The sequence below is a fragment of the Platichthys flesus genome, chromosome 21, assembly GCF_949316205.1.
Source record: "Platichthys flesus chromosome 21, fPlaFle2.1, whole genome shotgun sequence".
In the NCBI taxonomy this organism is placed as follows: Eukaryota; Metazoa; Chordata; class Actinopteri; order Pleuronectiformes; family Pleuronectidae; genus Platichthys; species Platichthys flesus.
In genome coordinates, this window is record NC_084965.1 from 13264977 (window position 1) to 13292816 (window position 27840).

The 27840-nt window shown below is 44.7% G+C and overlaps 2 protein-coding genes and 1 long non-coding RNA gene across 8 annotated transcripts in view; 2 read left to right on the forward strand and 1 right to left on the reverse strand.

Annotated features, from left to right (window-relative positions):
• Positions 1-622: 622 nt before the first annotated feature.
• On the forward strand, positions 623-6333 carry rnf6 (ring finger protein (C3H2C3 type) 6). Its single transcript, XM_062379411.1, has 4 exons — positions 623-782; positions 1840-1995; positions 2207-2371; positions 2727-6333. The coding sequence occupies exons 1-4, from the start codon at positions 638-640 to the stop codon at positions 4574-4576; spliced, it is 2316 nt and encodes a 771-aa protein (XP_062235395.1). The 5' UTR covers positions 623-637; the 3' UTR covers positions 4577-6333.
• Positions 6334-6443: 110 nt separating this feature from the next.
• LOC133932640 (uncharacterized) lies at positions 6444-15838 on the reverse strand. 5 transcript variants are annotated; one of them, XR_009911972.1, is made up of 4 exons: positions 15771-15838; positions 10909-11199; positions 10191-10809; positions 6444-7734 (listed from the first exon to the last, which is right to left on the reverse strand). It is a non-coding gene; the product is annotated as an uncharacterized LOC133932640 (long non-coding RNA). The 5 variants fall into 5 exon arrangements; XR_009911969.1 differs by lacking the exon at positions 15771-15838 and adding an exon at positions 14583-14675; XR_009911971.1 differs by lacking the exon at positions 15771-15838 and adding an exon at positions 12313-14564.
• Positions 7303-27840, forward strand: part of atp8a2 (ATPase phospholipid transporting 8A2) — a 60730-nt gene continuing 40192 nt past the window's right edge. Inside the window, exons 1-21 of one of the 2 annotated variants that reach the window (XM_062379409.1) lie at positions 7303-7449; positions 15808-15952; positions 18384-18483; positions 19631-19729; positions 19833-19878; positions 20110-20150; positions 22314-22387; positions 22600-22669; positions 22961-23088; positions 23420-23531; positions 23908-24076; positions 24180-24307; positions 24394-24471; positions 24742-24830; positions 25082-25126; positions 25725-25800; positions 25912-26100; positions 26186-26235; positions 26331-26400; positions 26496-26580; positions 26887-27026. In XM_062379409.1, the coding sequence (XP_062235393.1) occupies positions 7407-7449; positions 15808-15952; positions 18384-18483; positions 19631-19729; positions 19833-19878; positions 20110-20150; positions 22314-22387; positions 22600-22669; positions 22961-23088; positions 23420-23531; positions 23908-24076; positions 24180-24307; positions 24394-24471; positions 24742-24830; positions 25082-25126; positions 25725-25800; positions 25912-26100; positions 26186-26235; positions 26331-26400; positions 26496-26580; positions 26887-27026 (1977 nt within the window). In that variant the 5' untranslated portion in view covers positions 7303-7406. Of the gene's footprint in view, positions 7450-15807; positions 15953-17078; positions 17169-18383; positions 18484-19630; positions 19730-19832; positions 19879-20109; positions 20151-22313; positions 22388-22599; positions 22670-22960; positions 23089-23419; positions 23532-23907; positions 24077-24179; positions 24308-24393; positions 24472-24741; positions 24831-25081; positions 25127-25724; positions 25801-25911; positions 26101-26185; positions 26236-26330; positions 26401-26495; positions 26581-26886; positions 27027-27840 lie in introns of those variants that run through there. The other variant, XM_062379410.1, reaches the window with a different exon arrangement.

Below are 27840 nucleotides of genomic sequence, written 5' to 3' on the forward strand. Positions count from 1 at the left end.
GATAATAAAATAATAAAAAATCATCTCGATAAGATATTTATCTGTGTAAAATAAATAAATTATCAATCAATAAGTCATACCAAATAGAAATACTAAAAAGATAATAACATTTTTATTAAATTCTTAAATGCAGGAAATATTTAATGGTAGACTGGTAATGTAATCGAGATGTTGCAAAAGCTGTTTCAGGTGAAAATGAAAGTGAGTGTGTGCGACAACAAACAACAGGCATGAGCTTTTGAGGGAGCGGTGAACAAAGCAGTGGCAGGAATGAGACCTGAACACTTGAAATACTTTTAGCATTGGCTAGGCTTTGCTTTTATATATGTTGGTATATACAGTATACAGATATGCCCAGATAAATGTTCTATAAAACCTGTATAATACACCGATTTATGATTATTTCCATATATTATGACGTGATCAAATATAAAGTTTGAGTGCAAAACGAAATTATCGTTTATGTGGCTGTTATTCTTTAAAGAAATACCCTTTGTAACCATGTTTAAATTGATAAAGACTGTCCATAAAGATATATTATGTTTAAGTTGATCCTCCCCACACTGTGGACTGTAAATGTCTAATTTTAAAAACGACTGAATAATTTTGTTGATGTGAATTTTTTAACAACAAAGCGATGAGTTTTGCAACACCTAGGAACGGATGTGGTCCGGGAGGTTGTCCATTACGGAGGGTTTCTAGTGTAGCACCACTGGTCCCATCTTGGTTTGAGAGAGAAGGGAGAGGAAAGCAAACCGTCCATATTACAGCTGCTTTGTCAGGTACTACATTCCTTTTAATGTCCTTGTCAACTCATGTAAAACTGTGGCGGGGTTGCGTGTTGACGTCCGCGCACAGTGGGGGCTTTATTAAACTGTGCGTCACGTTTATATATGAGGAGTTATTGTGACTCGCAGCTCGCTGACGGCTGAGCTAATGCCGCTAACATTGGTGTCGACGGGCTAATGTTAGCGCTTAGTTAGCAAGTAAAGCGATGCGCATTCAAAATGACACCTCGCGTCTTTGTGAGCTCCTCGGAGCTTCTCGTTGTGTTAGTGCGACAGCGGACATTGTCATCGACAGGCTCTATCACCGCCACTATCTGTTCTTTATTACGGCTGACAACATTCTTTGTCTTCCCTCCTTTGCCCTGCGTTTACATGGAGGAGACCTCCGTTTAGCTCGTCGTGTCCCGCCTCTGTCCGGCTCTGATTGGCTGCTCGGCGTGTCCGTCATTCGCGCTAGGCCGGTGATTGGTGGCTAACCAGGATGACAACGCCAGTTTTATTGCATTAAGCCCCTGCCTTCAACATGGCCTTCCGCTGCTACCGCTGAACTTGGCTAGTTTTAGCTCACATGGAGACTGCGTTGTTAGGATTGCTGTTGGCTCTTGCATTTATCAACATGTTAAATCAGAGGAATTTAAGCTGCTGGTATTCGTGCAAACCGTTCGCAGCGTTAGCAAGATTCCTGTAGCCTCACTCTGTCTCTGGTTGTTGGGAGTATTTCGATAGAAAATGGATGTCGTTCACTTGACTGTCGTCTGTGGTTCGAGACTAGTTACTGCAGCCCTAACTTGAAATGCATTGATGGCCTAGTATCTAATATAACACAATATCTGCACGATCCACTGCAGGGCAAGACGTTTGTTCTTTATCTGTGCAACAAGACCATCAGATGGCCAGTAGCTTGTTTACCTTTTGTGCAACATATTAAGATGTCCTCTGAGCATGTTATCTTGAGGTGCAGAGGCTCAATGTGTAAATCCAGCCCTTAAAGGCCCAAATGTGAAGATGCCATTCCACCCTTGACTTACACCTCCACTCATCTGTCTACCAGCACTTTCCACGGTGATGGACCCTCCTGGTGGGGGAGATGAACGACGGAGGCAGGCAGAACGTCTTCGACGGGAGGAGGCTTACTATCACTTCATCAATGAATTGAGTGAAGAGGAGTATCGCTTAATGAGAGACAGCAACCTGCTCGGCACTCCTGGTGAGAAGGAATACATCATGAGCATGTTAACATACTGATTGGGATTACCTGCATAGCCTGACTACACATATTACGTGTATGAAGTATACAAGATATATTTGTATTTGTTAATAATCTCCTGATAATCTTATGTCATTATAGCAGAGATGTTTCTTTTTGTCCCACTGCTGCTGACGGCACATAACATCCTGCATATCCAAATGTTTTGCAGGAGAGGTGACTGCTGAAGAGCTGCGGCAGCGTCTTGACGGCGCTAAAGAGCGGGTTTCATCCCAGCCCCGCACTGAGCAGCTCCCGCAGACTGCTGATTCTGGAGAACAGCAGAGCAGTAGTGGTGAAGGAGAGGAGAGAGGGGCTGGAGGGAGACGAGCGCCAGGTAAGGAGAAGGAGGGATTCCAGCTTTCACAAGTTGTATTGTACGGCTTTGGATGGATTACTATTGATTAATGTAGAAACCTCCCATAATAACATATCTTAAAAGTCACTGGGCAGGAGAACAGATGGAAAACAAATGCTGGCAGTGCTAACACAACTTTTTCATCTGTGAATTCTGGTATTAAATATAGGGAAAGCAGTTGCTTTGTATTGGGCATAAAACCACTTAACCAAACCTGTTGGGGTTGAAAGTGGACAAGAAGCAACAGTAATGTTTTAGATTTATCATACAGGAGAATAGATTTTTTTATTGAATGCATGTCGGTGTACAGTCTTAACCCATCTATTTTTTACAGGAGGCACAGAGCCTGGAGCAGAAACCTCTAATGGTGACTCATTACTGGAGTGGCTCAACACTTTTAGACGTACTGGTAATGCTACTCGTAGTGGACAGAGTGGCAACCAGACATGGCGTGCCGTCAGTCGGACCAACCCCAATAGTGGAGAATTCCGCTTTAGCCTGGAGATCAACATCAACCACGATCAGCCTGAGCCAGGGGAGCATAATGACGCTGCAGATGCTGCAGAGCTGCCAGTGACTGCCCCAAATACAACTTCAGCCTCTATACACACTGCTTCCTCCTTCTCCAGCCCTCGCCCCTCTGCCATGTCAAGGCCAGCTCCATACCCTTCCCCTCGCCCAGCCCTCAGTAGGAGGATGCAGACACGGCGTACACGCAGTAGTGCTAGCACTCTTTCTGTGAGCCCCCCAGCACTTCCTGCACCAGAGCCCCTCTTAGCTGCTGCTCAAAGGAGAGGTTCCACTTTGCACTCTTTATCACCACCTCCCACTGTTCCCAATCCTCCTCTTGATCAGACTGCACCTTTGCAACATCAAGCCCTCAATGCTGAAGGAGAGCAGGGGCATGATGATATGTCCGCTTCTGTAGACTGCCCCCGTGTATCACCCCAGTCTGGGTCTCAGGCCCCAGCAATGGGTCACGAATCTCGTGGCAGTAGGACTCGATCGCGTGGTCGTGCACGTAGAGCTGCAGGGGGGGGCGGGGTTTCATCTCGCTTGTCTAGGAGAAGCCGCTCACCCTTGCACAGAATACCTGTTAGCACCACCCCACCATCCAGCAGTGGCATCAGTGGCTCTAGCATCAGCACTGTTGAGCCAGGCAGTGGCACAAGCTCTGTTTCCATGGAGACAGGAGAGGCTGTGGCAGAACCTGCAGCTCTTACAGAGCCAGCTGTAGAGACAGGAGAGCGCGAGAGTGAGTCTCACGTTCCAGGAGCAGGAAATTCAGCGGTGCGACGGCACCCAACCATCATGTTGGACCTGCAGGTGAGAAGGATTCGACCCGGTGAGAACCGTGATCGGGACAGCATCGCCAGCCGAACACGGTCACGTGCACGGGTTGCTGAGAATACTGTCACATTTGAAAGTGATAGTGGTGGATTTAGACGCACCATCTCCCGCTCTGAGCGTGCTGGAATCCGCACCTATGTGAGCACTATCCGGATTCCACTGAGGCGCATTAGTGAGACAGGCTTGGGGGAACCCAACTCCACTGCACTGCGTTCCATCTTGCGCCAGATTATGACTGGATTTGGGGAACTGAGCTCACTAATGGAGACTGAGGCTGATTCTGAAACTGTTCCACCCAGTCACACAGATGCTATTGGCACAAATACTAACACCAGCCCATCCAGTCGTCTGCATGCAAATGAGAGTGCAGTTGGCCCAGTGGGCACTGGTGGTGTCGATCAGGAGAGGATGGGGCTGGTTGGAGGTGAGGAGGATCAGGGTGGGCAGGCCAGACTCGGAGGTTCAGTAGTGAGCTCCACAGAAGGACGGCCCACCAGCAGAGACACCAACAACCTGGTAGAAAATGGTACTCTACCCATACTGCGGCTGGCACATTTCTTCTTACTCAATGATGAAGAGGATGACGAACACCCAAGGGGCCTGACCAAAGAGCAGATTGACAATCTCTCCACACGCACCTATGGTCAGGCCAGCCTGGAGGGAGAGATAGGTCGTGCATGCAGTGTGTGCATCAATGAATATGCCCAGGGCAACAAGCTGCGCCGTCTGCCCTGCTCTCATGAATTCCACATCCACTGCATTGACCGCTGGCTCTCTGAAAACAACACCTGCCCCATCTGCAGGCAGCCGATACTTGCAGTCCATCATGACTGAACTATTTGCTCTCAAACACAACTGTCATGTTCCTGGCTGGCTGAACTGAGCAGACATGGCTTTGCATGTACATAGCGCTTTCATGGTTTAGTTTCTTGAAAAAAATCCATTGTGTCGAAGTTGAAGAAGGTTAAACCAAAAGTGCGGAAAAGAAGAAACTATAAATGCAGAGAATTAACAAAAGTTTATTTTTTTAGACTCCTTGTTTTCAGCAACGTATTGTTTTAGCTTCTTCTTCCTGTGACTTGTTTCGCTGATCTGTCACCAAGCGTCAGAGGCCCATGTCAATGGATGGCATTAATGCCTAAGGGGCTCCAGTAGCTGCTGCTGACTCACTTAAAATCTTCAATGTCTGATACATGTGATGTCCTTGTCATATCTGGACTACACAGGTCAATTCTAGAGATGATCTATTCAATATAAGCTGTAAATAACTCACCAGTGCTTGTATGTTAGGGGTTTGAAGCAAGATGCTCCTCACATACCATCTGTTTAGAATGAAAACAGGAAACCTTTAGTTTTTTAAACATTAACCATTATACAGCTTCGACGTCCATTTTAAAATTTTAAAATCCCTTTACAGTTGGTTAAGAAATGTTTGATTAATTGTTGTGCATGAGCAATGTATTTAATTTTGAAATGGGTTTTATTCTGCACATCTGATATTATTTGTTTACGCTCTGTCCACACACCTGGCCCATATACAAATCCAGAACAGAATTAATTTGTTAATAACATTAACATTACCCATATGAGCAGCTCAATTCATTTGAAAGGCAAGTGATAATCAGGAATTCAGAGTTGTAATTTAGTCTGAGTTGTGCAATACAGAGACAGTTATTGATTTGCTTATAGCTGTTGTTTACATTACAATGCCTGGTTATCATCTCCACTTAAAATCAAAGTCTTGTAAACCCTGAAATAATGTTTGGTCTTGGTTTCTGTTTCTGACAAACACATTGAAACCTGTTTCATGAAGTTGCATTGAGCAGTAAGTCAACACACACTGAGTAGAGAAAAAACTGGCTCAACATTTCTGGAGTTTTTAATGTTTTTTATCAATTTTTTTCATGAGTAAATTTGGAACATCTGCTGCATTACTGCTCCCTAGCGACATTCACTGCTAATGAGAATCTGTAAACAATACATCTCTTCCTAATTGGGTCTATCAGCTCCAGTACCATAACAATACTTTAATAAGGCAGTGTTAATGTTACAATATTCCTATATGCTATTCATGGTTTGTTTTTCCATAGCGTCATACACAGATGTTGACATTTTTAGTGTAGAACCGGTGGATTATTTAGCTGAACACCCTAATCAGTGTGTTCCCACCAGGGTCATCATTAATAACAGGAGCTACTGTCACTAACAACACTGCAGGACTGGTGCAGTTTGGAAGAGGGTGAGAGAGTGGGATAAGTGTGTATGGGTAATTGTATGTGTGTGTTCGGGCGGATGTGCGCTGAAGGAAAGGTCACGTGTTCCAATAAACCTGGTTATCAAAAGGCTTCTGTGCAGTGGATGTGTCCACTCTGAGACAAGGAGAAGGTTGTGGCCACTCCGCGCAGAAGTGAATATTTATTCTGTTCCTATTTAATAAAATGGAAATCAACTTTTGAAATATGTATTGTTAAGATGTGTGAGAGTAAATAAAACAGTTATGATGAATATGTTACTATGTAATAAAAAATGAAGACATGGGGTTTTCTTCTCTGCTCCTTAACAATGGAATAAAATGCAGCTTTGTTATGGCAGTAGATGTGGTTCGTGTGTTTGTGTTTGTGAAAGGTTGTGAGTCACAGAGGACAACAGGCTTTAGTATGAAGCCATATTCGGGGTTAAATGTAAGAACACATGGAAAGAATGACAATACTGAGTCAGTTTAATGATAAGGAATTCATAGCACTGCTAAAAAAATTATTTATATAGAATAGCTAAGATTTTCACTTGTGGTTATTGAACAGTGACAGTTATGTATGTTTTTCACATTAGTTAATGTAAAATAATCAGCTAGCCTGAGCTTATATCAGATTACCCAAAAGCAAATAAGGTCAGCAGATATTTTTCATATAACTAGTAATAAAGAACGGGATTCGTCCTTTAGCTCTAAATGTTTAAAAGCCTGGAGAACATGCGTCCAAAGCCCGGGTGCGCGCACGCATCCCATCATCCGATGCGCGCTCCTCTGCTGAAGCGATGGGCATCTGATTGGTAAAGTCAGAAGAGAGCGAGCAGTCGCTTTCAAAATAAAGCTTAAAATATTTTCCTGGTTAATGTTGGGCCGCAACAAACAATTTACATCAGTAATTAATCACCAATGAATTTGTAATTTAATCGTTTTAATATTTGTAGTGTAAAACCCCCTCAATTTCCTAAAACAGAGGTGGACATCTCCATGCTTTGTACCATGAAACTGTCCTCGCAGTTGAGAATTTTATACAAAATACATATCTGAACTTTGAAACAGATAAAGCAAACAAGTCCAAATTGAGTTTGCATTTATTAGATACACTGGAGAGGGAGCAAATCCACCTCGTCTCTATTAGGACGCGCTTTGTTTTGAAAGCCGGAAGTCGCCCCCATCTCCCTCCTGCTGTTTCAGCGGTGACTGACTCCGTCCTCAAGCACATCACCTCCAACCGAGAAATAATGACCCGTGAGCAGCAGCAGCAGCAGGAGGCGGAGGAGGAGCGGCCTCATCCCGGGTCCGGAGCATCAGCGGCAGCAGCAGCGGTGGCGGTCTCCTGCTCTGTGGGGGAGCCATGAGCATGACTCCGCTCCGGCCTCCTCGCCCCAGCCTCACCGACACTCGTCCTCCAGCAGCAAGATGTATTTCAACCGGAGAGCCAAGAAGATCCACAGCGAGGGAGGTAAACAGACACGACCTTTATTTCATGTGTTGGAGTTTCCCTGCTTGAGCCGCGAGCTGTCAAAGTAAAGTCGTGTCGGTCTCCCTGGTGGAATCCGGCCTGATGGAGCGGCCTGCACAGAACCGTGCGTATCTCACTATGTGCTCGGCATATTAACTGGGGGATGTGATGGAACGGGAGCTGCCCGGGACTGCGGCATGCATGTGGGGGGGAGTTAGCTCGTCTGTGCCGGTGTTTACCCTCCAGCCTCGGTTGGCGATGCTGGAACGAGCAGACTGCAGGTGTCTGGATGGAAGATAACAGCATGTTAATGCTCGACAGGATGAATGAGAATGACCTTATCACCATTTATATAATGTACCGGAATGAGCATCATTATGGTGTGGTGTTACATAATGATGCAACAGCCTCTTGTATCTCGAATTGCACCGTCGCCTCATGGGATCTTTAACTGGGGTTTTGGAATACATCTATAAGCTCATTTCATGTTCGTCCATTTCCAAATATCCGTGACTATTACACAAGTTGTTTTGCTTTTCAAACGTGCAACTCAAGCTGCCATAGATCAGCCCGAGAACAGCCTATTAGCTCCCCGACTTAAGAACCACGTGACCTTCTAAAGCGCGCTCCTTACACTGAGCCCTGCACATCTGAGTGTCACCTCAGCTCACATCCAGAGGAAGAGCTGTAGCACACATGAGCCTGTGTGTGCACGTAGCTGTGTTGTGGGAACAAATGCCATTGGCAGCCTCTGCAGTGTTGACTCCAGCTGCAACACCTTTTTTTTGTGCAGGAAGTGTCTTTAACCTCAGAGTTGGAACAAGGATTTGATGTTAAAAAACAGCAGACTGCAGTCAGTGGATTCCACACAATCAGATGAGACTGTCCTAGAAGAGTCAGCTCTTCTGCGTTTAATAGTGACTGGCACATATTGTATGGCTGCATTGCTGTTGTGTGTCTGTGTGTGTCTGTGTGTGTGGGGCTGTATGCCTCCTGCAGGTTCCAGAAATAGAAAGCAGGTCAAACTGCATTATGAGCCAACTGGGCCACGCTCTCCAGAGGTTCCCAGATACTTTCAACTGTTGATTGAGAAAATAAAACAGCTGGATGGTTTGAAACTGAGGCCGTGAAGGTTTATCAGAAGAAAGGTCAAAAGTGAAAGGCTGTTTAAGAACAGCATTTTCACAATATAGTGACAGACACATTAGCCTTTAACCTATATGTTTGTATTTAGCTTCAACAGCTCTGTTACAGTAAGTAAAGGATTAATTAGATAATAAAGCGTTGTACATTTTATTGAACTAATAATAGCTGTTCCATATCTGACCCACTTTGTTGAAGTTTGAGAAAGTACTTCATTCAGTTAATTAGACAAAAAATGTAACTGGAAACCAGTAGAAGTCACTTTAGAGATCAGTCAAACCCATTCATCATTCAGCTAAAGCTATTGAAATAAAAATGCTGTATGTTGAAAATGATGCACAAAGCTCTTCAGAACATCCAGAATGGTATATAATAAATTGTAACTTTGGAACTAATGGAGGGATGTGAGGGAATGTGTTGGCCTGCAACAATTTGTCTAATTTTATTGAATTATTTGCTTTGTTAATTCACGTTTTATGAAAGACGGGCAGATTATATGAGATTATTCTTCTCTCACGTCCTTCTCATTCAAAACATGAGATTTAGTGTTTGCATCTAAATTGTTTTGTTCGTACGATGAATGAAAAAATATTGTATAAAATAAGTTAATATTTGTTGTTCAGCCGGTGGATCACGATGCTGTTATTAGTACTTTTACACGTCCTATATGATTCTCATTTGGAAAAAAAGCAAGTATGACATTTACTAGTTTTTCAGTAACACTTATGGGAGATATTTGGGGGTTTTCCTTGTTTAATTAAGTCTATTAGTTGTAGCATTCACAAGTGCCATATTTAAGGCACAGAATGGTAATGGGGGTCGGTGGGGAGGAGGGGTTTACAGTGTCTGGTATGTACATGTGTTCCCTCCCAGTCTCCATGTTGCCTTCACTGTAATCTCCTGACGCCTGACCTCTTGAGTCTTTGCTCCAATTAGTGAGTCGCCACATCCCTGCCGATGACGTCTGCAGCTCCCAATCTGTCACATTTACTCCCAACGCGTCCACACAGAGGAATCCTTTCATTTGTTTGTATTTGAGAAGACCTAAATAGTGGGTTCTACTCTCAAACGCTAAAACACTTCTTTCATTGGTTGAAATTGCTCATTATACTGCGAAGTGAAGTCACAGTATGAAGCAAAATAAACTCTGATTAAGATATTTTATAGGTTTTGCATATTGCATAGCCTAATTGATATAGATTTAAATTGAAGGAGTGGTCTCTATCATAGTGTCTTTGGGTCTAGTTTATAGGCGCCATGTGGCTCAGCCAACTGTCAACCATATCGTCTGTTGGGGGAAGATAATGAGTCGTTGTCATGGCTGCCAAACAACTGAAGATGCCATTTGGGAGATAGAGACGCCTAATAATATGAAGTTGTCAGGTAGTTACATGTGTTGGCCACAGGGGGGCACTCTTGGGTAAGCTACCAGATTTTTGGACCAGTCCATTTCTCTGTCTAACTGTCAGACCTCCGTGTTTCACCTGCAGGCATGAATCTCCTCTTGCTTATCATTGCTCGCAGGGACTGACGCAAACAGACAACTTGACAGTGCATTTATTGACCAATGGATGTGGGCGGTATGTGTGTTTATTTACTTGTTGTCTTGTGTGTGTTGTTTCCTCCCGCCGCCGCCTCTCCGGTGCCCACAGAGCAGTTAGTGTTGACCACCATTAGGCAGGAGGCTTCTGAACTGCCCGACCCAGGCCAGGGCGCCGGCGCTGACATGTGTGCCCGCCTCACAGACAGGCTGGACAAAAGTGAGTTTCGCTCGAATTAGACTGGATGACGCCCAGTTTGAGTCCCAAGGTGCATGTGGCCATGCCGTGCGAAGCAGTTCGGAGCAGCTGTCTCTCGACCCCCGGCCCTCAAGAGCTACACTGTCTAGTCACTGAAGGCCTCTGGTTCTCGTCTGAAAAGGTTAAGACGTAGCCGTGCAGCTCTGGACCCTGAAAAATCTGTAGCTCCTCTGGGCCTGGAGTGATGGACGCTGAGCAGGAATCAACCCTCTCACTGCACGTGCTTGTAGATAGTGGGCTGACCACATATGTCGGGGGTCTTTATGCAGCACATTTGCATGCTTCAGTGAAACAACACATGCCTGAATAGACATGTACATGAGCACTGCTGCATGCATGTATGACAACATGAGCTGGGTTTGGAGCAGGGGCAGAGGAGAAGCTGCATGTCGGGGCCTTGCATTGCATGATATTTAATCTGTGTGTGAGAGAGAGACAGCGTGTGTCCATCATGCATTGTCAGTCTTCGAGTGTGTGTGTATATATAGTGTTATGTATGTTCGTGTTGCGGTCCCACCTGTAGGATAATCTGGTTATGGATTAGCAGCAGGTGAAGTTGCAGTGCAGACACAGAGGGGATTATCATGCTCGTTCAGCCGGACTCCTAAGAGGCTTTCTTGCCTTTCGTCCTGCTCTGTTTCGGTGGAAAATGGACCCGGTGGGAACGCCCGGCACCAGGTCAACCAGGACCCGCAGATAGGGCCTGCAGGCCGCCTCGGAAACTAGGACGGCCATGGGACGCAGGGGTCGCTCGGTCAGACGGAGATCTGTCGGTAATGCTTTCTTGACCACACAGCTGGATTCCGGGCTAGACAAATGGAAGACATGGGAAGATGTTTCATTTTGTTTTGTTTTGTTTTTGATTTAATTGAGGTAACTGAGGTGGCTGTGGTTCGGTGTTTAGCTCGAGAACCCGTTGGCAGGAGCCGTTCCTGGTGAGAGGATTAAAACCTGAGGTGTCGCCGTTAAAGGGCCAATAAATCCAAAACCTTTGCCAAGACGGAGTCACAGAACTTGAAGGGATAAAATATTCATGTACTCTGATTTGCCATGTGCATTCATCTAAGTGCAGTTCCATCTAAAATGGTTGGACAGCTTCACGGACACTGTCGGGGTAGCTGTCCTCAGTGTGGCTCAGTGCTTCATCAGCTGGAGGCAATAGTAGCTTTTCTCATGCAACTGCTGTTTCAATCAGTTCCTATTTTCTTTTCTGGCTCATCTCTGGGATAATGCGTGTTTGGAAGATCTCAGCGCGACTTGATTCTATTAAATATGTAAGCGTCTCCGAAGCCATTTCAAACACAATTCTGGCAGATGTGTGACCGACACAGCCGCTGAGGGAGAGACACTAGTGGCGGTGGTTGATATGCGAGTCGTTTCCTGAGCGAAGGCCCGGGCACGGGACCAGGACCCGGTGTTTGGTGAAATATGCTCTGCCATACTGGAAAGAAAGATGAATTATGCAGCAGGACTCGATCCATTATTCAGGAGGCTGCTTTTTAACTGCGAAACTTTGGCGCCCGGCCAGAGCATGTTGTGTACTGCCCAAAACACAAAGGTCACCCTCCATCCATTTGTGATGAGTGAGACCTTCTTCTAATGTTATATTTTGCTGACTTGTGTACTTACATTATCCAAAAATGTTTCCAACAATGTTCATACTCAGGGAAATCCCAGATGATATTCAAGGTTTCATTTTGGTCGCCTTTTAATTATGTCTAATCTGCTCTACCTTAATGACGAGAGACAAACATGCTGCTCCTTAGTGAGTCAGCTGCTTCTTTGACAAATATATACAAAGGGCTGTTTTTTTAAGAAAGGAGGACACGTCTCTAAAGAAGCCAAGTGGGTGGCAGGCGGTGTCTTACCAGCAGAGCATGAGATCAGGCGGTTTCTCGATGAAGGATCGGTCTAATCTTACCTTCTCCGGCTGCAGGTTATCAGACCATCAGACCTATGGTACCTGTTTCGCTGTAGCCCGGGTGCTTCACGTGCAATTGACCCAGTTGTGCTCTGCTGAGGGGCTTTTCTGCTGACTCATCAGTGTGTACGGAGGTGGCTGCATGAATCAAAGGCTAAGTGGGGCTGCTGAGGGAAACGTTATCGATCATTCGTACAGGGGTTTAATAGTGGAGATATGGGCAGGGGGATTAGAGATACCGCTAATAGTTTTTATACAAGCACAGAAACTAGATGAAGAGGAGGGAAAGGTGTATAAGGGGACGGCAGACATGATGACATTATCGTTTAAGGTGCACTGCCCCTCGCTACTTGCATCATCCTTAGTCATTTCCCTAAGAAGCGATGACACTTCATATCTTGATTGATCCTGTGAGGGGTTTGTGAGGCTAGTGACTTTTTGGTAAACAGGTAAAAGCCTGGTTATACACACAGAGATAAGATAGAGGGTGTTTGCCCATTATCATTTTGTCTGGGTAGACTGTGACCTTTGCTCTCCGGCTTGTGCGGACACTCTGCAGCCATGGTGTTGAATACCAAAGGCTGGAGTCAAAGCCCCTTAAATCAGAGCAGGTTTCTTGTGCAGAGATAGAATGATGCACTGTGAATTGCTAAACAAAAACTAGAGGTTTCCCTCTATTAAATATCAATATCAAAAAGCCTCCAGTTGACAATAACACCAAGATACCCTCAGTAAAAAAAAAAAGATTGCAGTAATTGTTGCTGTTTCCTGTAAACACATGTGCTTTATGTCTCCCCCGTTGGAAAAGTGGATGTCTAATGTGTCATTAGTGATGATAGCACATAAGCCTGACTGACTGCCTGGTGTCTGGGCCGTTTTTTACGATTCCTCGCCTCCCTCAGAACGACATGTATGAGTGGAAAATAACAACGTTAGCTTAATTGATTGACGAGGGGAGAAAGAGAGGCTGACCCTTCTATTGTGGGATTCTAGTGCTGCAGAAACTGAGTTCAGGGCCGAGGAAATCCAATCTGCCGAGCGCCGCCAGTGCTTATTCTTTTCTAAATTATTGATGCATTAAGTCTGTTGTTGTTTTCACTCACAGACTCACACACACACACAAGCAAACACACAGGATGTCAAACTATAGGGCTGGGCGGTATGGGCAAAAATGATGTCAAGATCGTAAACCGCAGCGTTTGCACCTGGTTTAACCGATCTTCACGAAATTCGATCTTCACGTGTATCGTGACCGGACGAAAAATAACAGGCAGTCGGCCATTTTGGTATTTTTGGTGGCCATTTTGGCCTTTTTACATGTAACATGTATTTTAACAAACTCCTCCTGCAGCATTCTTCAGATTAACCTCAAACTTTGTCAGTTTGCTTTAATGTCACAGTGTCTGTGGTCATAGATTCATTTGATGTCTAAGACTGTTAGCAAAGGCGAGAGATTTATTCGATCTGAAGAGAAACAAGAGTGTTTTTGACCTGAACAGATCTTAGTCTGTACATAGTGATAGTGATAGCACCACCATCCGCCAAACAGAGGTAAGCCTCGTTTCACAACTTTGATTAGATTTACATAAAATGTTCACCATGTGGTCTCGACTTGACGGCATGGGCCCTAATGCATGACGGACGCAGGAAGTGACCCGTATTCATTTCCTGTGCGAAACCTAGCCCTCCCGCACAAAACGCACACAACACAGAGCCGTTTCCCAAGTGCTCCGGCCCGCACAGTGCTGCCAGTTCAAAATATCTCATCCAGTAATTGTGGAAACATTCTCTAGAGAAAATGAGCGACTGAAGGAATATTCTAGTGATGTTATGCAAAGTGTGATTGGGATGCGGCGGGTTGAAGTGATCTCCTGACGGATGGCCTCTCTTAACCCATGGATGTCATCTGAGCCACTAATGTGCGTAAACATTCTCAAGAGAATATTATTGATTGAAGGATATTAATAAGATTCATATAATAATGCTAAGGGGGATTTGGCCTGTGTCTTATCCTGAGTGCCTTTTAGATAATCATCTATTGTTGTATTGCTGGAGATGCTGAGCTGCACCTGCACTTTTTGCATGTTGTGGAGAACAGAAACCAATGCAATGCACTGCTGCACATGCATCTCATTGGGAGGCAGTGGCATGAAGTGATCCCCCGGGATGTCATCTGAGCCGTTTGTGTGCATAAACATTTATCAGGAGAATATAAGATTTAGATAACACTCATATGCATTGTGTAAAAAGGCTTTTGGGGAGTAGCTTACCTGTGTCAAATGATTTTGAGGTAATACTCTGCACGTGCAGTATTTGCACCTGTGGAGAGCAGGAACCTGTGGTGGTCACTGCTCTGTGACACATGCATCACGGTGCCAGAGGCAGTGACGTGTGGTGATCTCCTGATGAATGGCCTCTGCCTCGGGGAAGTCATCTGAGACCTTCGTGCGCTCTCACCACCACAAGCTGAAGGCGACACCAGGCTTCTGGCCCTTTAAAAGCGGAGCCCCGTCTCTGCCCCTCCGCCGCACCGAAGCAGCCCCGCTCCATATGGCTTCCTAGCGTTGTCTGGGTCGGCGGCGGTGAGGGAGGAACAGGATCGTGCCGGAGTAAATAACAAAAGAATGGAGGCTGTCCCGCAGCGGCAGGTGTCCACATGACGCGGGGCTCGGCGGGCCTGTGTCTGTCAGCAGAGCCGGGAGCTTCCTCTTCGGCAAGGACGAGGGAGGAGAGAGGAGCCGCCGACGCGTCTGTCCTCGCCCAGGTCTGGTTGCAGTCGCAGCTGAGTAAACTCCGGAGCCGGAGCACCGCGCTCACTCCGACGGGTTGGGACGAGTCGAGCCCCGGGTCCTGAGGGGGGCGCGCACGGGTTCGGGGGCGCGGGAGACACGAGGGGGGGATCGCGACGCTTCGGAGACGGCTGGGGATGACAAAGCGAGGCGGGCGGGGAGGGGGAGTCTGCGGGATAAGGAGAAACGTGTTGCGCGCTCCCCCACCCACCACCCCTCTGTCACTTTTCTTTCTCCATAATGGATGATTTGCCGCGTAACGACAGCCGGCTCCGCGCGCTGCACATGTGCTGATAAAACACTGCGACCCGGGGTGTGTTTGTTCGCCATTGTGCATCCCTCAGCACATCCATTATACGCGGGGGGTCCCGTGGGCGTTCGTGTGCATTGACGGTACCTGCATGATAATAGCGAGAGACCGGGGAGGAGGGAGTAGGGGGGGGGGGGGGGGGGTGTTTATAACGGGAGACGTCACAGTCTCGAGCCCGCAGCGGATCACTGCAGCCTCTGGTACTTATTGGTCGCCTTTTGAACTGTAAACCACGTCTCCTGTCTATCTCTCTCTTTCTCTCTCTCTCCTTCCTCTCTCTCCCCCCCCCCCTCTCTCTCCCTCTCTCTCTCTCTCTCTCTCTCTCTCTCTGTGTGTCTCTCACTCACTCACTCACTCACTCAGCCTCGCCTCTCTCCCATCAATCCAACGGTGCAGGACCCGCTTGCTCGTCCGCCGGTTACCGGAAGGCAGATGATGAGATGTCCGGCACCACGTCCCAGGCGGATCCCGTAGACGCCACGGCGCGGACGGTGCTGCTCAACCGGCCCCAGACCACAAAGTTCTGCGATAACCATGTCAGGTGGGTGCCTCCTCCTCCATGGAGCTCTTCGAATCAGCACTTCACCAAAACCACAGTAAAAAGTAAAAGCAGCACCAGATTGATGGAAACCTTAGTATTTACTCTGTGTTGGATCGGCTCATCCTTCACACAACTTACTTTATCCACCTGTAGCCTTCTCCGGGCTTATAGAATTAACTGTCTTGCTCAAGGGCTCTTAAACAGCGTGGATCTTTAACCCAGAGGTGCCGGGTTGAAGGACAGTACAATCAGTTAACCATGTGCCACATGTAGACTTTGGACCACTGAGGTTGTGTGTGTGTTTTTATTTTCCTCTCATCCTCCTAAACATTCTGCTTTCTTTTCGGTTTAATCAAGATAGCTTCGAAATGTTGTTTCGCTACTGCAATTGCACCAGTTTTAAGGGGGAAATTCCTTGACAAGGACATTTAATAACTCACCTATTAAATGGTCATTTGCAGCTTTTAAGCCGTGCCAAAGGTTGAGGCCTGGCTTATCGTCGCTCATCACCGCCCTGTTGCCCAATCCATGCATCCTCATGTATGTTTAATGCTGCCAATACAAGAAAACAAACTGCACGGCTTACGCAGAGTGTTGTACGCAATTAGATCAAAGGTGTATGAATCTATGTTTATAAGATTATGATGGCTGAGATTTCTCAGGACTGAGTCATAATTTCAGGACGTGTGATTCTCGTAGTTATGACCTTCTGTTGTGTGAGCTGCTCATGCAGGAAGAGGTGGGCAACAGTAACAGTATTATTATTCCACTTGTTGTGCTTGGTTACTCTACTTCAACTCTGAAGTAGTCCAGCTGTTGTTTGCTTGACTGTGGTCATAGATGTTAAGTTACAGTCATTCAAACTACATGGGTTTGATTTAGACCTAATTTCTCTTGTCTTAACCTTGTTACTTGTTCTAACTGACGCCAGCTCTGTAGAAGCACCGGCCTCCTGGTCTGAGAGTGAAAGCCTCGTTATTAGACGGCTGACCTTAAGTGGTCCTGCCATTAATGTCCAGTAATTCGATTTCACTTTCAAAAGAGCCCTTTTCAGCTCCACAAATAAGATTAATGCAGGTATCCCCTGTCTCATCTGATAGGATCATGCGTGGACTGGAGTCCCAGCCCCGCTGAGTGCTGATTGGAGCGTAGCGCCCGAGAGGTGTTCCTTCTGATGTCCCTGTGTTCCTGTAACTCTTCGGTTTATGTTTTAAAGGTTCAATAGCCTTATTGATTTTCTGAGACTGAAGCCGTGTAGCTTTTATCTCTATACTCAACTCAATCCCCCCCGGCCCCTCGCTTCAATATTTCACTGTGTAGACTTGATTTTATACAAAACGAGGCAGTAATGCTCTCCTGTGCACAGACGCAACAAAGTGTCTCACACGTCGTTCTCAGGAAAATACATTTTGGAGAATTTCTCAACACTTCCATTCCCAGTAAATCTACCTTCCTCCACTGAAGGGGTTAACTCCTCGCTGACTCCCGCTCACTGTTTTCTTTTGGCCTTTAAATGTATGATCTTTTTCTACGTGAGATAAAACACTCAGATAGGAGCAGCAGGAGTCTCACCCCTGCAGCGAACAGCTGTTCACACCACTAGCAGGCTGGACATCTATAGTATGAAGAATAACAGCCAGATGTTTTTGACTTGTTTTTTTTTCCCCCCTGATCCACTGGAAACGTGTGTGTGTCGTTGTTACATGTGTGGATTCTGGTATAACTTATCCTTGATTAGATTAAGGCAGCCTTATCTTCCTGATCATGGGGGTAGTATCACTGACTCTTTCGTATGCATAGCATCAGGGAACTGTGATGGAATTGTGTGTTTTGCCATTCAGTGCATGCACTTTGGTGCACTCACTCACTCACTCACAAACACACAATATCCATTAAACTAAAGCTATTACAGAAACTTTTCACTCAAGCCACACCGGCAGGCCTTGACTTCAAGGTTGACATTTTTATTTTTGGCCCCTCTAAAAGCTCTTACGGTAGCTCCTGGCAATAACAATGCCAATCAATACGGTTGTCTCATCAATACAGTTGACTGACGGACAGGTGGAAGTTGCCAAGTTTCTTTGCACCTATTTTCTGGGAATTTGGGTCTAAATTTAGTTTTTGGGATACAAAGTCTGGGTCTATTTAAAGGCTTTTGATGTGTCTGCAGCCCTTAATGGCTTTATTTGCCCTCTCCGAGCACAATTGAGTGTTTCTAATAGATTTCCAAGTGCTGCGATATTAAAACCCAATGGTAGTCAGCTGTTATTCAGCCTTTAAGTTAATGCTGCTTGAACATATTAGGTTATAAAAAATCGTTACCACACAATTTACTCATGAAGTGCAGCTTTTACTAATGCACTTTCTGGCTCGGCCTCTGTCTGAATTTAAACATGATGTAAAGTCTCCTCTCGTTTGTCTTCTCCTGCAGCACCACCAAGTATGGGGTTCTCACCTTTCTGCCCCGGTTCCTCTATGAGCAGATCAGACGGGCGGCCAATGCCTTCTTCCTGTTCATCGCACTCATGCAGGTAAACCATCACGCACACAACGCTAACAGTGGGTTCAGCTGCTGGTTGGTCCTCAGTTTGATGCTGTGGCCCACACAGGCTTCAGAGTTTTTTAAAACATCCCAGCTGTCCCACACACCTAGCTATTTCTGCAATGCTGTGTTAGAGTTTTTTCAGAGATGAACTCAAGATGATAAAAGTTCAGATTTGGCAAAAAGGAGCAGAATACGAGTAAAATTCAAATCCCGATTCTCATAAGATACGATGACTTTACAAAGGGGTCACTTTGCAGACTTGTGATAGCATTGATGCATCAATATGCAGTTAATCGATATTACTCATTTACTCGCTTTCTCAATTGAATAATGCATGTTGCAGGTATTGATCATTTTCCCTCACAGCAAGTATATTCCAAAAGCTGCTCTCAGACATGCACTTGAAATTCTGACAACTGCCTGAAATTGAACCTGCGAAAACCGTGGGTTGCAAAAGAGGCGTTGTGCACCTACAAGATGCTGACAAAGATGTCTGCTTGGAAAGACACAGAAATTCGAGAGCTTTTAGTATGAAGGCAGACTTGTTTTCGATCCGCGGTTAACAAATACCCTTTGCTTTTGACGGTGCAATTTATGCGTCATGTCTTACCCAGGTGCCATCCCTCGTCTGAGTGTTTTGGAAATTTTTATGTATGTCTGACCCGAGCGATCGCCTGCTGCGTTCTTCTAATTTGCGATGGCAGGGTTTCGGAAAACGTCTGGTCATTTTCTGGAGTTCATGTCTTACAACAGCTGTTAGAAGCATGAGGAGTTTAAAGTTAAGATCCGAACAAAGTTGTAAGATGCTAAATCTCGAGTGCTGATCAGTGTTTAATATTTTTCTTTTTCACGGATGAAGAAGAAGAGGGTTTTCTCTTTTCCTTAAGAAAGTCACACTAGTACTCATTGTGCTAATATGGCTCATCCGTGTGTGATTTGACATATGGGTGAGGTTAGGGTGTTAAACACCACATCTGTCTCAATAGCTGTGTTATCATCTGCATCATTATCATTGTGCAAGCTGGAGCAGTTATTCAGAAAAACTCCTGTGTATCTGCTTAATGTACGAACATGCTGTCCCCGTGATGATCACCAGTGATTTTCCGACTGCTTCCTCTCTTTCCTCCCATCAGCAAATCCCTGACGTATCACCGACCGGTCGCTACACCACGCTGGTCCCGCTCATCTTCATCCTCACCGTGGCCGGAATCAAGGAGATCATAGAGGACTATGTGAGTATCTGCAGCAGCCACGAGTTTGGTCATTCTTTACGAAGTAGGAGGGAGAGAGATGGTTCTCCTGAAAGCTAACGCACCTTTTTCTTCATCTTCACAGAAAAGACACAAAGCAGACAACACGGTCAACAATAAGAATACAACAGGTATCGTGTGTGTGTGTGTGTGCATCAGCTGTCTGCACTTTTCCATGAGTGTGCTTGTATCTATTTGTGGGTTTTTTGTTTTCCTTTCACGCCTGAGTGAATGGCTCTTGCCTGTCACTCACTGTAGGGCAGGCCACACGGCCCCAGACAAAAGTTTAGCTGCTATGAATACTGTATGAGAGCGGCTCTATAGGCTGACTGACTGATGGCTGTGTTGTCCTTGTCTCTCAGTGCTGCGGAGCGGAGCCTGGCAGACTGTCATCTGGAAACAGGTATCGCTAACAGCACCGACTTCCTCCATGTAGTTCTCTCACTCATCGCCCCTCTGCTCTCTCTCTCTCTCTCTCTTTCTCCCCCCCCCTGCCCCTGTTCAATGAGCGAGTTCAAAAATATGTTAAGGACAAAAGTGGTGTACGTTTAGGGCCTGACCGGATTATGTATTTTTGGAGGCACATACAGATTGTGGGAATAAAAAAGGTTCTGATATCAAAGTATTGACTGGGAATTAAATGCTGGCTCCATAGTGAAAACGTCTTCTCCACATTCAGTCTCCTCGTTCAATCCAAACAGATCAGGGAACAGATATCCAGTCAGAACTCTCCAAGCAATTTCTCAAAACAGTAAATGTACATGACTCCCTAGATTGGAGGCGCCGCTTTATCGGTGGCACCAGAGCTCTGTAAGTACTGCCTGGAAACTGAGAAACTGGAAATGAAAAGATTCTACCATGATGTCTAACAAACCCTTATGAATGTTTGATATCTTACAGTTTAAACCTAAACTTAATTATAAATAACTATAAATACAAAGAAAACACAATTAAAACCAAATATATAGCCCCTTAGATTAAGAAAATAAACTTAAATGAAGATCTTTTTTGCATTATTTATTCTTTGAAATAAGTTTTGATGTAATATTTAGAATTGTCCAGCTGTACATTTACTTATTTTTAAGCAAAACTGTATCAGCTAAACTAAAGCAGTAAAATGACAATTTCAATGGGAATTATGAAATGCTTCAAACGCATAGATATGTAACACGATACATTAAATATCAGTAAGACGGTTTTATTAAATGTGAAATATTTTGCAGCCAAACATGCAGCACTGTTTAAACTCAGGATTAACTCACACACCTCAGAGTGTGTGTTTCTCTTTGAATCTCACCTGGTGTGCAGTGATCACATGTTCTCTGCTCTTTGTGTCCACACTGTGGTCACTCTCTCGTCTCTGTTGGCTCAGCATCTGTCTACCTTGGCTCCTTCATAATAAAATGACACTCTTCCAATTGCGCAGTCTGCCAAAGTAAAACTCGGAGGAAAATAAACTCGGAGTGTAAGGTTCCTCCTCAAACATTGAGTGGGAGCTTTTCCTTGAATGTGCTCATTAACCGAGTCCAGCTGTGAACAGCCACTGCTCCAACACATCAAATCAGATCAGATCTGAGTCCTTGTTATGTAGGTGACAACAGGAGGCCACGGGGAATTAGACCCATTTTTCTCCAGGGTCAGGGCAGGTGAAGAGATTTGATCCATGCATCACAAACACAGTTCATGTTGAAGAGAAGTAGTGATAAACTCCTTCCTTTTTCTGAGCAACTGAACAAAAGCTTTTGTGCTTCATACACATGTTTAATTACATGGTGGAGAGTGAGAAGAATAGTGCTTATGGGAAGAGCCTGCTTCCCCGTCAATAAAGCTGCAGTGAACATTCCCCCTGATGCTGTTAGTCAGGCTCCTCTCCCCTGGTGTGTTCTGGGAAAACGAAACCAAGGCTGCAGCTCTCGAGAGACGGAGCAGCCTGAAGAACCGGGTTGATTTAGTTTTTAGGCTGCTCGGATGTAGCACACCGGGCTGTTTCTGCGCTTGTGCGTTTGTCCTGACGACAACAACTCCATGTTTTCCCATTCCTCAAACTACTGATGTTATCATATAGACTAGCTCGATCTATGTCACGTGGAGCTTTGGCCTTAAAGCTTTATTTTTTTTTACTTTTTCTCATATTTGCTTTTATTCAGAATGTGTTTCAGGTTGAATTAAATTGAGCTGTGATGTCCTCAATTCTCTTCTGCTCTCCTCCTCCTCTTCTCTCTCTAATCCACATGCCTGTGACATCTCTCTCTGTTATGCCTCTGTTACAGTCTCGTGAAAATAGTTGAAGCTCTGCACTGCTGTGCTCGCTGTCACTTTATCTCACGTCTCTCTATTGGCTGCCTCTTGGCTGGTCACTAACTAACTTGCTATTTTTGCCCCACCCTCCCCCTTCTCTCTTCCAACCTCATATTCCCCCCACCCTTTTTCTATAATCCCCCTTTCTCTCTTCCTCCATCTTATCCCCCCTCACCCTCCATCTATAACTCCCCTCTTTCTCTTTCCCTTTCTCCTCCTTTCTTTAAAATGATCTCCTGCTGTTGCACCGCTGCCTCCTGGCCACAAGGTGGCAGTTGGAGACATAGTGAAGGTGACCAATGGCCAGCATCTTCCAGCTGACATGGTCATAGTGTCCTCCAGGTCAGACTCTGTGTGTTTGTGTGTCTGTTAATGTGTGTTCACGTTTACATCCTCCTAACAGTTGTTGTGTGTTACAGTACACTTTAAGGCTGCAAATAATCATTGTTATTAACATGACATTATTTGGCATGTAAAATGTAAATACAACAATGAGGAACCTTGCTGAGGAACATATTGTTGTATAACACTCCCCTCTGCCCCCACAACCCCAGTGAGCCACAGGCCATGTGTTACACTGAGACCTCCAACCTGGATGGAGAAACCAACCTGAAGATCAGACAGGTAGGTCACCGTTCAGATTCACACTGCATGGACTCAATACTGTGTAAACACTGTTCACTTAAATATGAATACACCTCAATAACTGTCAATGGAGCGATTAATCCACCCGAAGAGGAGCCTGTAATTAAGTTTTAATTAGAAAGTTTGTTTTAGAAACCTAAGACATATTCATACAAGTAAATACATTAATTAAAGGCCTGTCACACATAACCTTTTCTCCATATTGTGCTTTCTGATCATTGAGTTTGAATGTGAACGTTCCTTGACCTTTCATGTGTAATGTTTCTCCAGGGCCTCTCGCTCACAGCCAGCTTTCAGACGCTGGAGGATTTGGTCACGCTGACCGGTCGTTTGGAGTGTGAAGGACCCAACCGACACCTGTACGACTTCACCGGCACGCTGCGGCTGGAGAACCACAAGTGAGACACACACACACGTATACAGTTGTTTCCCTTTTGCAGAAATGGATGGAGAATCACAAATGGTCCAAGTGATAAATACAGAATCTAAATAGTGTCTTTGCATGAGAAAGATTTAACTAAGAAAGTAGGATTAAACTCATTGCACATCATAAATACAATTACCAAAACAATAGAGGCCAAAAATGCTTGACAATTGACTTAAAGAAAAAATAGTCAATAAACTTTTTTCCTTCTCAGTGCAGATGCTGTATTCTGAACAATGCAGGCCACCCTGTATCTGCTTTCATTCATAAAGTTTCCTGCTCATCATTTCTCTTTGTGTCCTCAGTCCCGTTCCCCTGGGCCCAGACCAGGTGCTGCTGCGTGGCGCCCAGCTCAGGAACACCCAGTGGGTTGTGGGAATCATTGTCTACACCGGCCACGACTCCAAACTGATGCAGGTAAAATCCCAGTGTCTTGTCTGAACTCAGTAAACTGCCTGTGTGTTCTTCTTTAATCATAGAACCTTTTTTTCTTCGTGAACTTTGAAGGATTAGTTCAGAGCTCTTAATCAGCTGTTATTACTGGGAGCAAGTTTCGTTTTATCTTCACTTCCAGTGTTGGGATTGCTAATGCATTCTTTTGCTAAAACACTTAAAGAAAAAAACTTGGTAGTTTCCATGTTTGTGTTCACCTTTTTGTCTGAAACATTAACATTACCTTTCCTCTAGAGACATTCTTATAACTAGAGCCTGATCGATTTTCGGTTGACCAATAAAAATTGGCCGATATGAACCTTTTGTTTTTGCTCACTGGTTGTACTCACTGACCTTTCAGAATTCCACCAAGGCGCCACTGAAGCGCTCTAATGTGGAGCGAGTGACCAACATGCAGATCCTGGTTCTGTTTGGAATCCTGCTGGTCATGGCTCTGGTCAGTTCTATTGGCGCTGCCATCTGGAACAGGGAACACACCGAGGAGGCCTGCTGGTACCTGTCCCGGGCCGGTGAGAACACACACCAACACACTTCCCTTCCCATCTCCTCACGGTAATTGAGAATCTGGATTAAAACTCACAGTAAATGAGAGGTTATTGTGCGTTTGCGCAGGTGACATCTCCACGAACTTCGCATATAACCTGCTGACGTTCATCATCCTGTACAACAACCTGATCCCCATCAGCCTGCTGGTCACCCTGGAGGTGGTCAAGTTCACACAGGCTCTCTTCATCAACTGGGTACGAACCACTGTCAATGAAATGTGATCGAGTTTTTTAACTAGCAATCGAACATTCACCATTTTCCTTCTTGTGTTTTTCCTCAGGACATGGAGATGTACTACGCAGAGACAGACACACCGGCCGTGGCTCGGACGTCCAATCTTAACGAGGAACTTGGCCAGGTCAATTTCAAAAGGACATGATAACATCAATAATAATAAATCATCAGTCAATCATACAAAGTGTGGTTAACCTGATAAAATGGGATATATCGTGGTTAAGTAAATAATAAGCAAGGTACAATGCAAATGTAAAAGATAATAGTGAAGAGACTATATAGTGTATTTAAGAGTATATGATTTTCTAGAACAATTATCATTACATGTGCACTCTCACTTAATCCAGACTGGTCAATATGTTCTGTGTTTGATTTCGTTCCCTCTGTTTTTCAGGTGAAGTACCTGTTTTCCGACAAGACGGGAACTCTGACCTGTAACGTCATGCACTTCAAGAAGTGTACGATTGCAGGAATAACATACGGGTCAGTCGCCTCTTTAAATAAACTACATTCTCACCTATCAGCTTTATCTGTAAGAACATGTTTTCCTGTGCTGTTCTGAACTTCCTTCGATCTCTAATCACAGTCATAGTCACGGATTAACTTGTAAAAAAAACGACCTGTTGTTAAATCAGTTGATCCAACTGCTGCATGCTCTCACAAATGAACGAATCCACTCCTCTGCTTATTCTCAACTGATTCCTTCTTCACCACAACCTCAATCATCACTGCAGCCACTTTCCCGATCTCGACTGTGATCGCTCCATGGAGGACTTCAGGTAAGTCACCTCCGTCTTCTCCTTTTTCTTCTATTCCTTTCCTTCATTTTAGACTCTTTTAGAGACAGCCTGCATGCTTTGGTTAGAACAATAGTGTAACTACACAGATCCAGTCAAGTAATGGCCCTGACTGGTTCCTCATCTGATGACATGGAAACTAAAAGACAAATTTAAAACAACACATTTTACGAATTTTTCAGCAGAAAATAAATGAAATAAATCCAAAATTTTTTTTAAAAGTTCACGTTGTCAATAATAAGTCCCTTAACATTATAAACAATGCAATAAAAAAGTGTTTTTACATGTATAGAAGTTATTCTGTGCCTCCATTCTTGGTCTCCACGCCGACCCTGACCCACAATGCCCCTGTCCATCTTATCAAAATAAGATCCCATCATTCGTAATCACTTTTTAAATCTTGATCGAAAAAATGACCTTGAATTCAAGATGGAAACATAAACAAACATTTCAAGGAAACCGTCACCGAGACAATTACACATAGACAAAGGCTTTGTTTATATCATTTTTATTTCAATAATATAAATGATTGTTTTTCTACACAGTAATGAACTCTTCTTGTACATTTTCTTTCTTTCAGCAATCTGCCTTCCAACGGCAATAACTCCACAGAGTTTGACGATCCGGCCCTCGTCCAGAACATTGAGAAGGACCACGTAGGTGTCTCCGAGGAGTTTCTCACAGCTCTTTTATTTGAAATGGATTCTGCCAAATAAATCAACTGAGTCTGGTGTTAATAACTGTGTCTGCTCTGTTTGTGTGTTCAGCCCACGTCGCCTCAGATCTGCGAGTTCCTGACCATGATGGCGGTGTGTCACACGGTGGTCCCAGAGAGAGAGGACGACCAGATCATCTACCAGGCCTCGTCTCCAGATGAGGGAGCTCTGGTCAAAGGGGCCAAAGGACTCGGCTTCGTGTTCTCCGCAAGGACGCCGCATTGCGTCATCATCGAAGCTGTAAGAGTGAATTGTGTACTTTATTACAGCCAAAGAGACATTTCTCTAACGGGGGTAAAAATAACACATTTGGTTTGTATTTCAGAGAGGAAAGGAGATGAGCTATGAGCTGCTGAACGTCCTCGAGTTCTCCAGGTGATTCGCTCTTAAATGTCCCCCTTAGTCAGTAGATTCTCTAAATACCAGGCTGCAGTACGTTTTTAAATCTGATCCCACTCTCTCCTTCACAGTAATCGCAAGCGCATGTCTGTGGTGGTCAGGACCCCCGACGGGAAGCTCCGGCTCTACTGCAAAGGAGCTGTATGTCTATGTCACTATCACGTCTCTGCACTATCATTCACTTGGCGTCTGTGTTTCAGTTCTCAAGTCGGTCGTGTTTTGTTTTTTTTTTGCAGGATAATGTCATTTTTGAACGTCTGACCGAGGCGTCCCAGTACAAAGAATTATCCATTGCTCATCTGGACACGTTTGCCACTGAAGGTAAGAGGAGTGGAGGAGAGAGTTGAAGAGTCTCCTTTTGACTAGATGCCTACATCACAATATTTAGAATTAGAGTCGAATACAAATATCTCAGGATAAAAAAAGATTTGACTTTTCTTGAGCTCACTTCAGTTTAATGTTTAAATTAAAAATGACATCGGCATCGTCTCCGTGTTGCCTCCATTCTCTCTTAACTTTCCAAATAAATAAAAAAACATTGGACATCTCACTGCCACTAAAATAACACAATCTTTTCCTGTGACCACGGTGATCGATCGTCTCTCTCTCTCCTGCTGATCCACTCAGGCCTGCGCACTCTGTGTTTCGCCTACGTGGACCTGGAGGAAGGCGCCTACCAGGAGTGGCTGAAGGAGTACAACCGGGTCAGCACCGTGCTCAAGGACCGCGCTCAGAAACTCGAGGAGTGTTATGAACTTCTGGAAAAGGTAAATGCACCTTCTGTTTCACTCTGGTGACGGGTATCTATCCAGTCCCAAAAAAGTAATTTTAACCTTGTACGGTGGATTATGAGGGGGAGTAAAACAATCTGAGATTATCTGTATCCGCATGATATTCAAAGGGATGTCGTAGTGACAGAGATATTGGAGGAGAGCACGAGTTCCCCTGGCTGATTATTTCGTGAAAACAAATCTTTTCTTTCTTCTGCTAACATCAGGATTCTTTGTCTTCAATATGGCCCCTTTTTTATATCTGTGATAGGCCGAGAGGTTTTCTGTGTTGGGCTGTTTCATTTTTATTAGATTTCCTTCTGCAGCAGATTTGAAAGTGAATTAGAGAATTGATGGATTAATATGAAATTGGAGTAGAGAGATGAAAGAACATAAAACTATTCTGTATACACACATATTTGCCAGCAGGGGGCAGAGTGTGTCCATCTTGTCCTTCACTTCTACAACTGTGGTGTCACTTCATTATTCCTCAAGTGCTTAACTTCCAATACACACTCAGAAGCTTATTCATGCTTTTAATTATCTATTTTCCTTCATCAAAATAAAACATTTTGCATCAAATTCAACCACTATGGAAATTGGATGTTGGTTGGTCAACGACAACACTGATGAAGTGATTACACATATTTCTGAGTTATTCAGTAGAGAATGAAACTTATTGGTGGGAAAACCGAAGATCTGGAGGAAAGAGGGGAGGTGAGAAAAGTAAATGAAGGGTAAAAGAAAAAGAGGAAGCAGCAGCAGCAGGAGGAGGAGGGGGGGAGCTCAGACTGGGAGACCACAAGGGTAA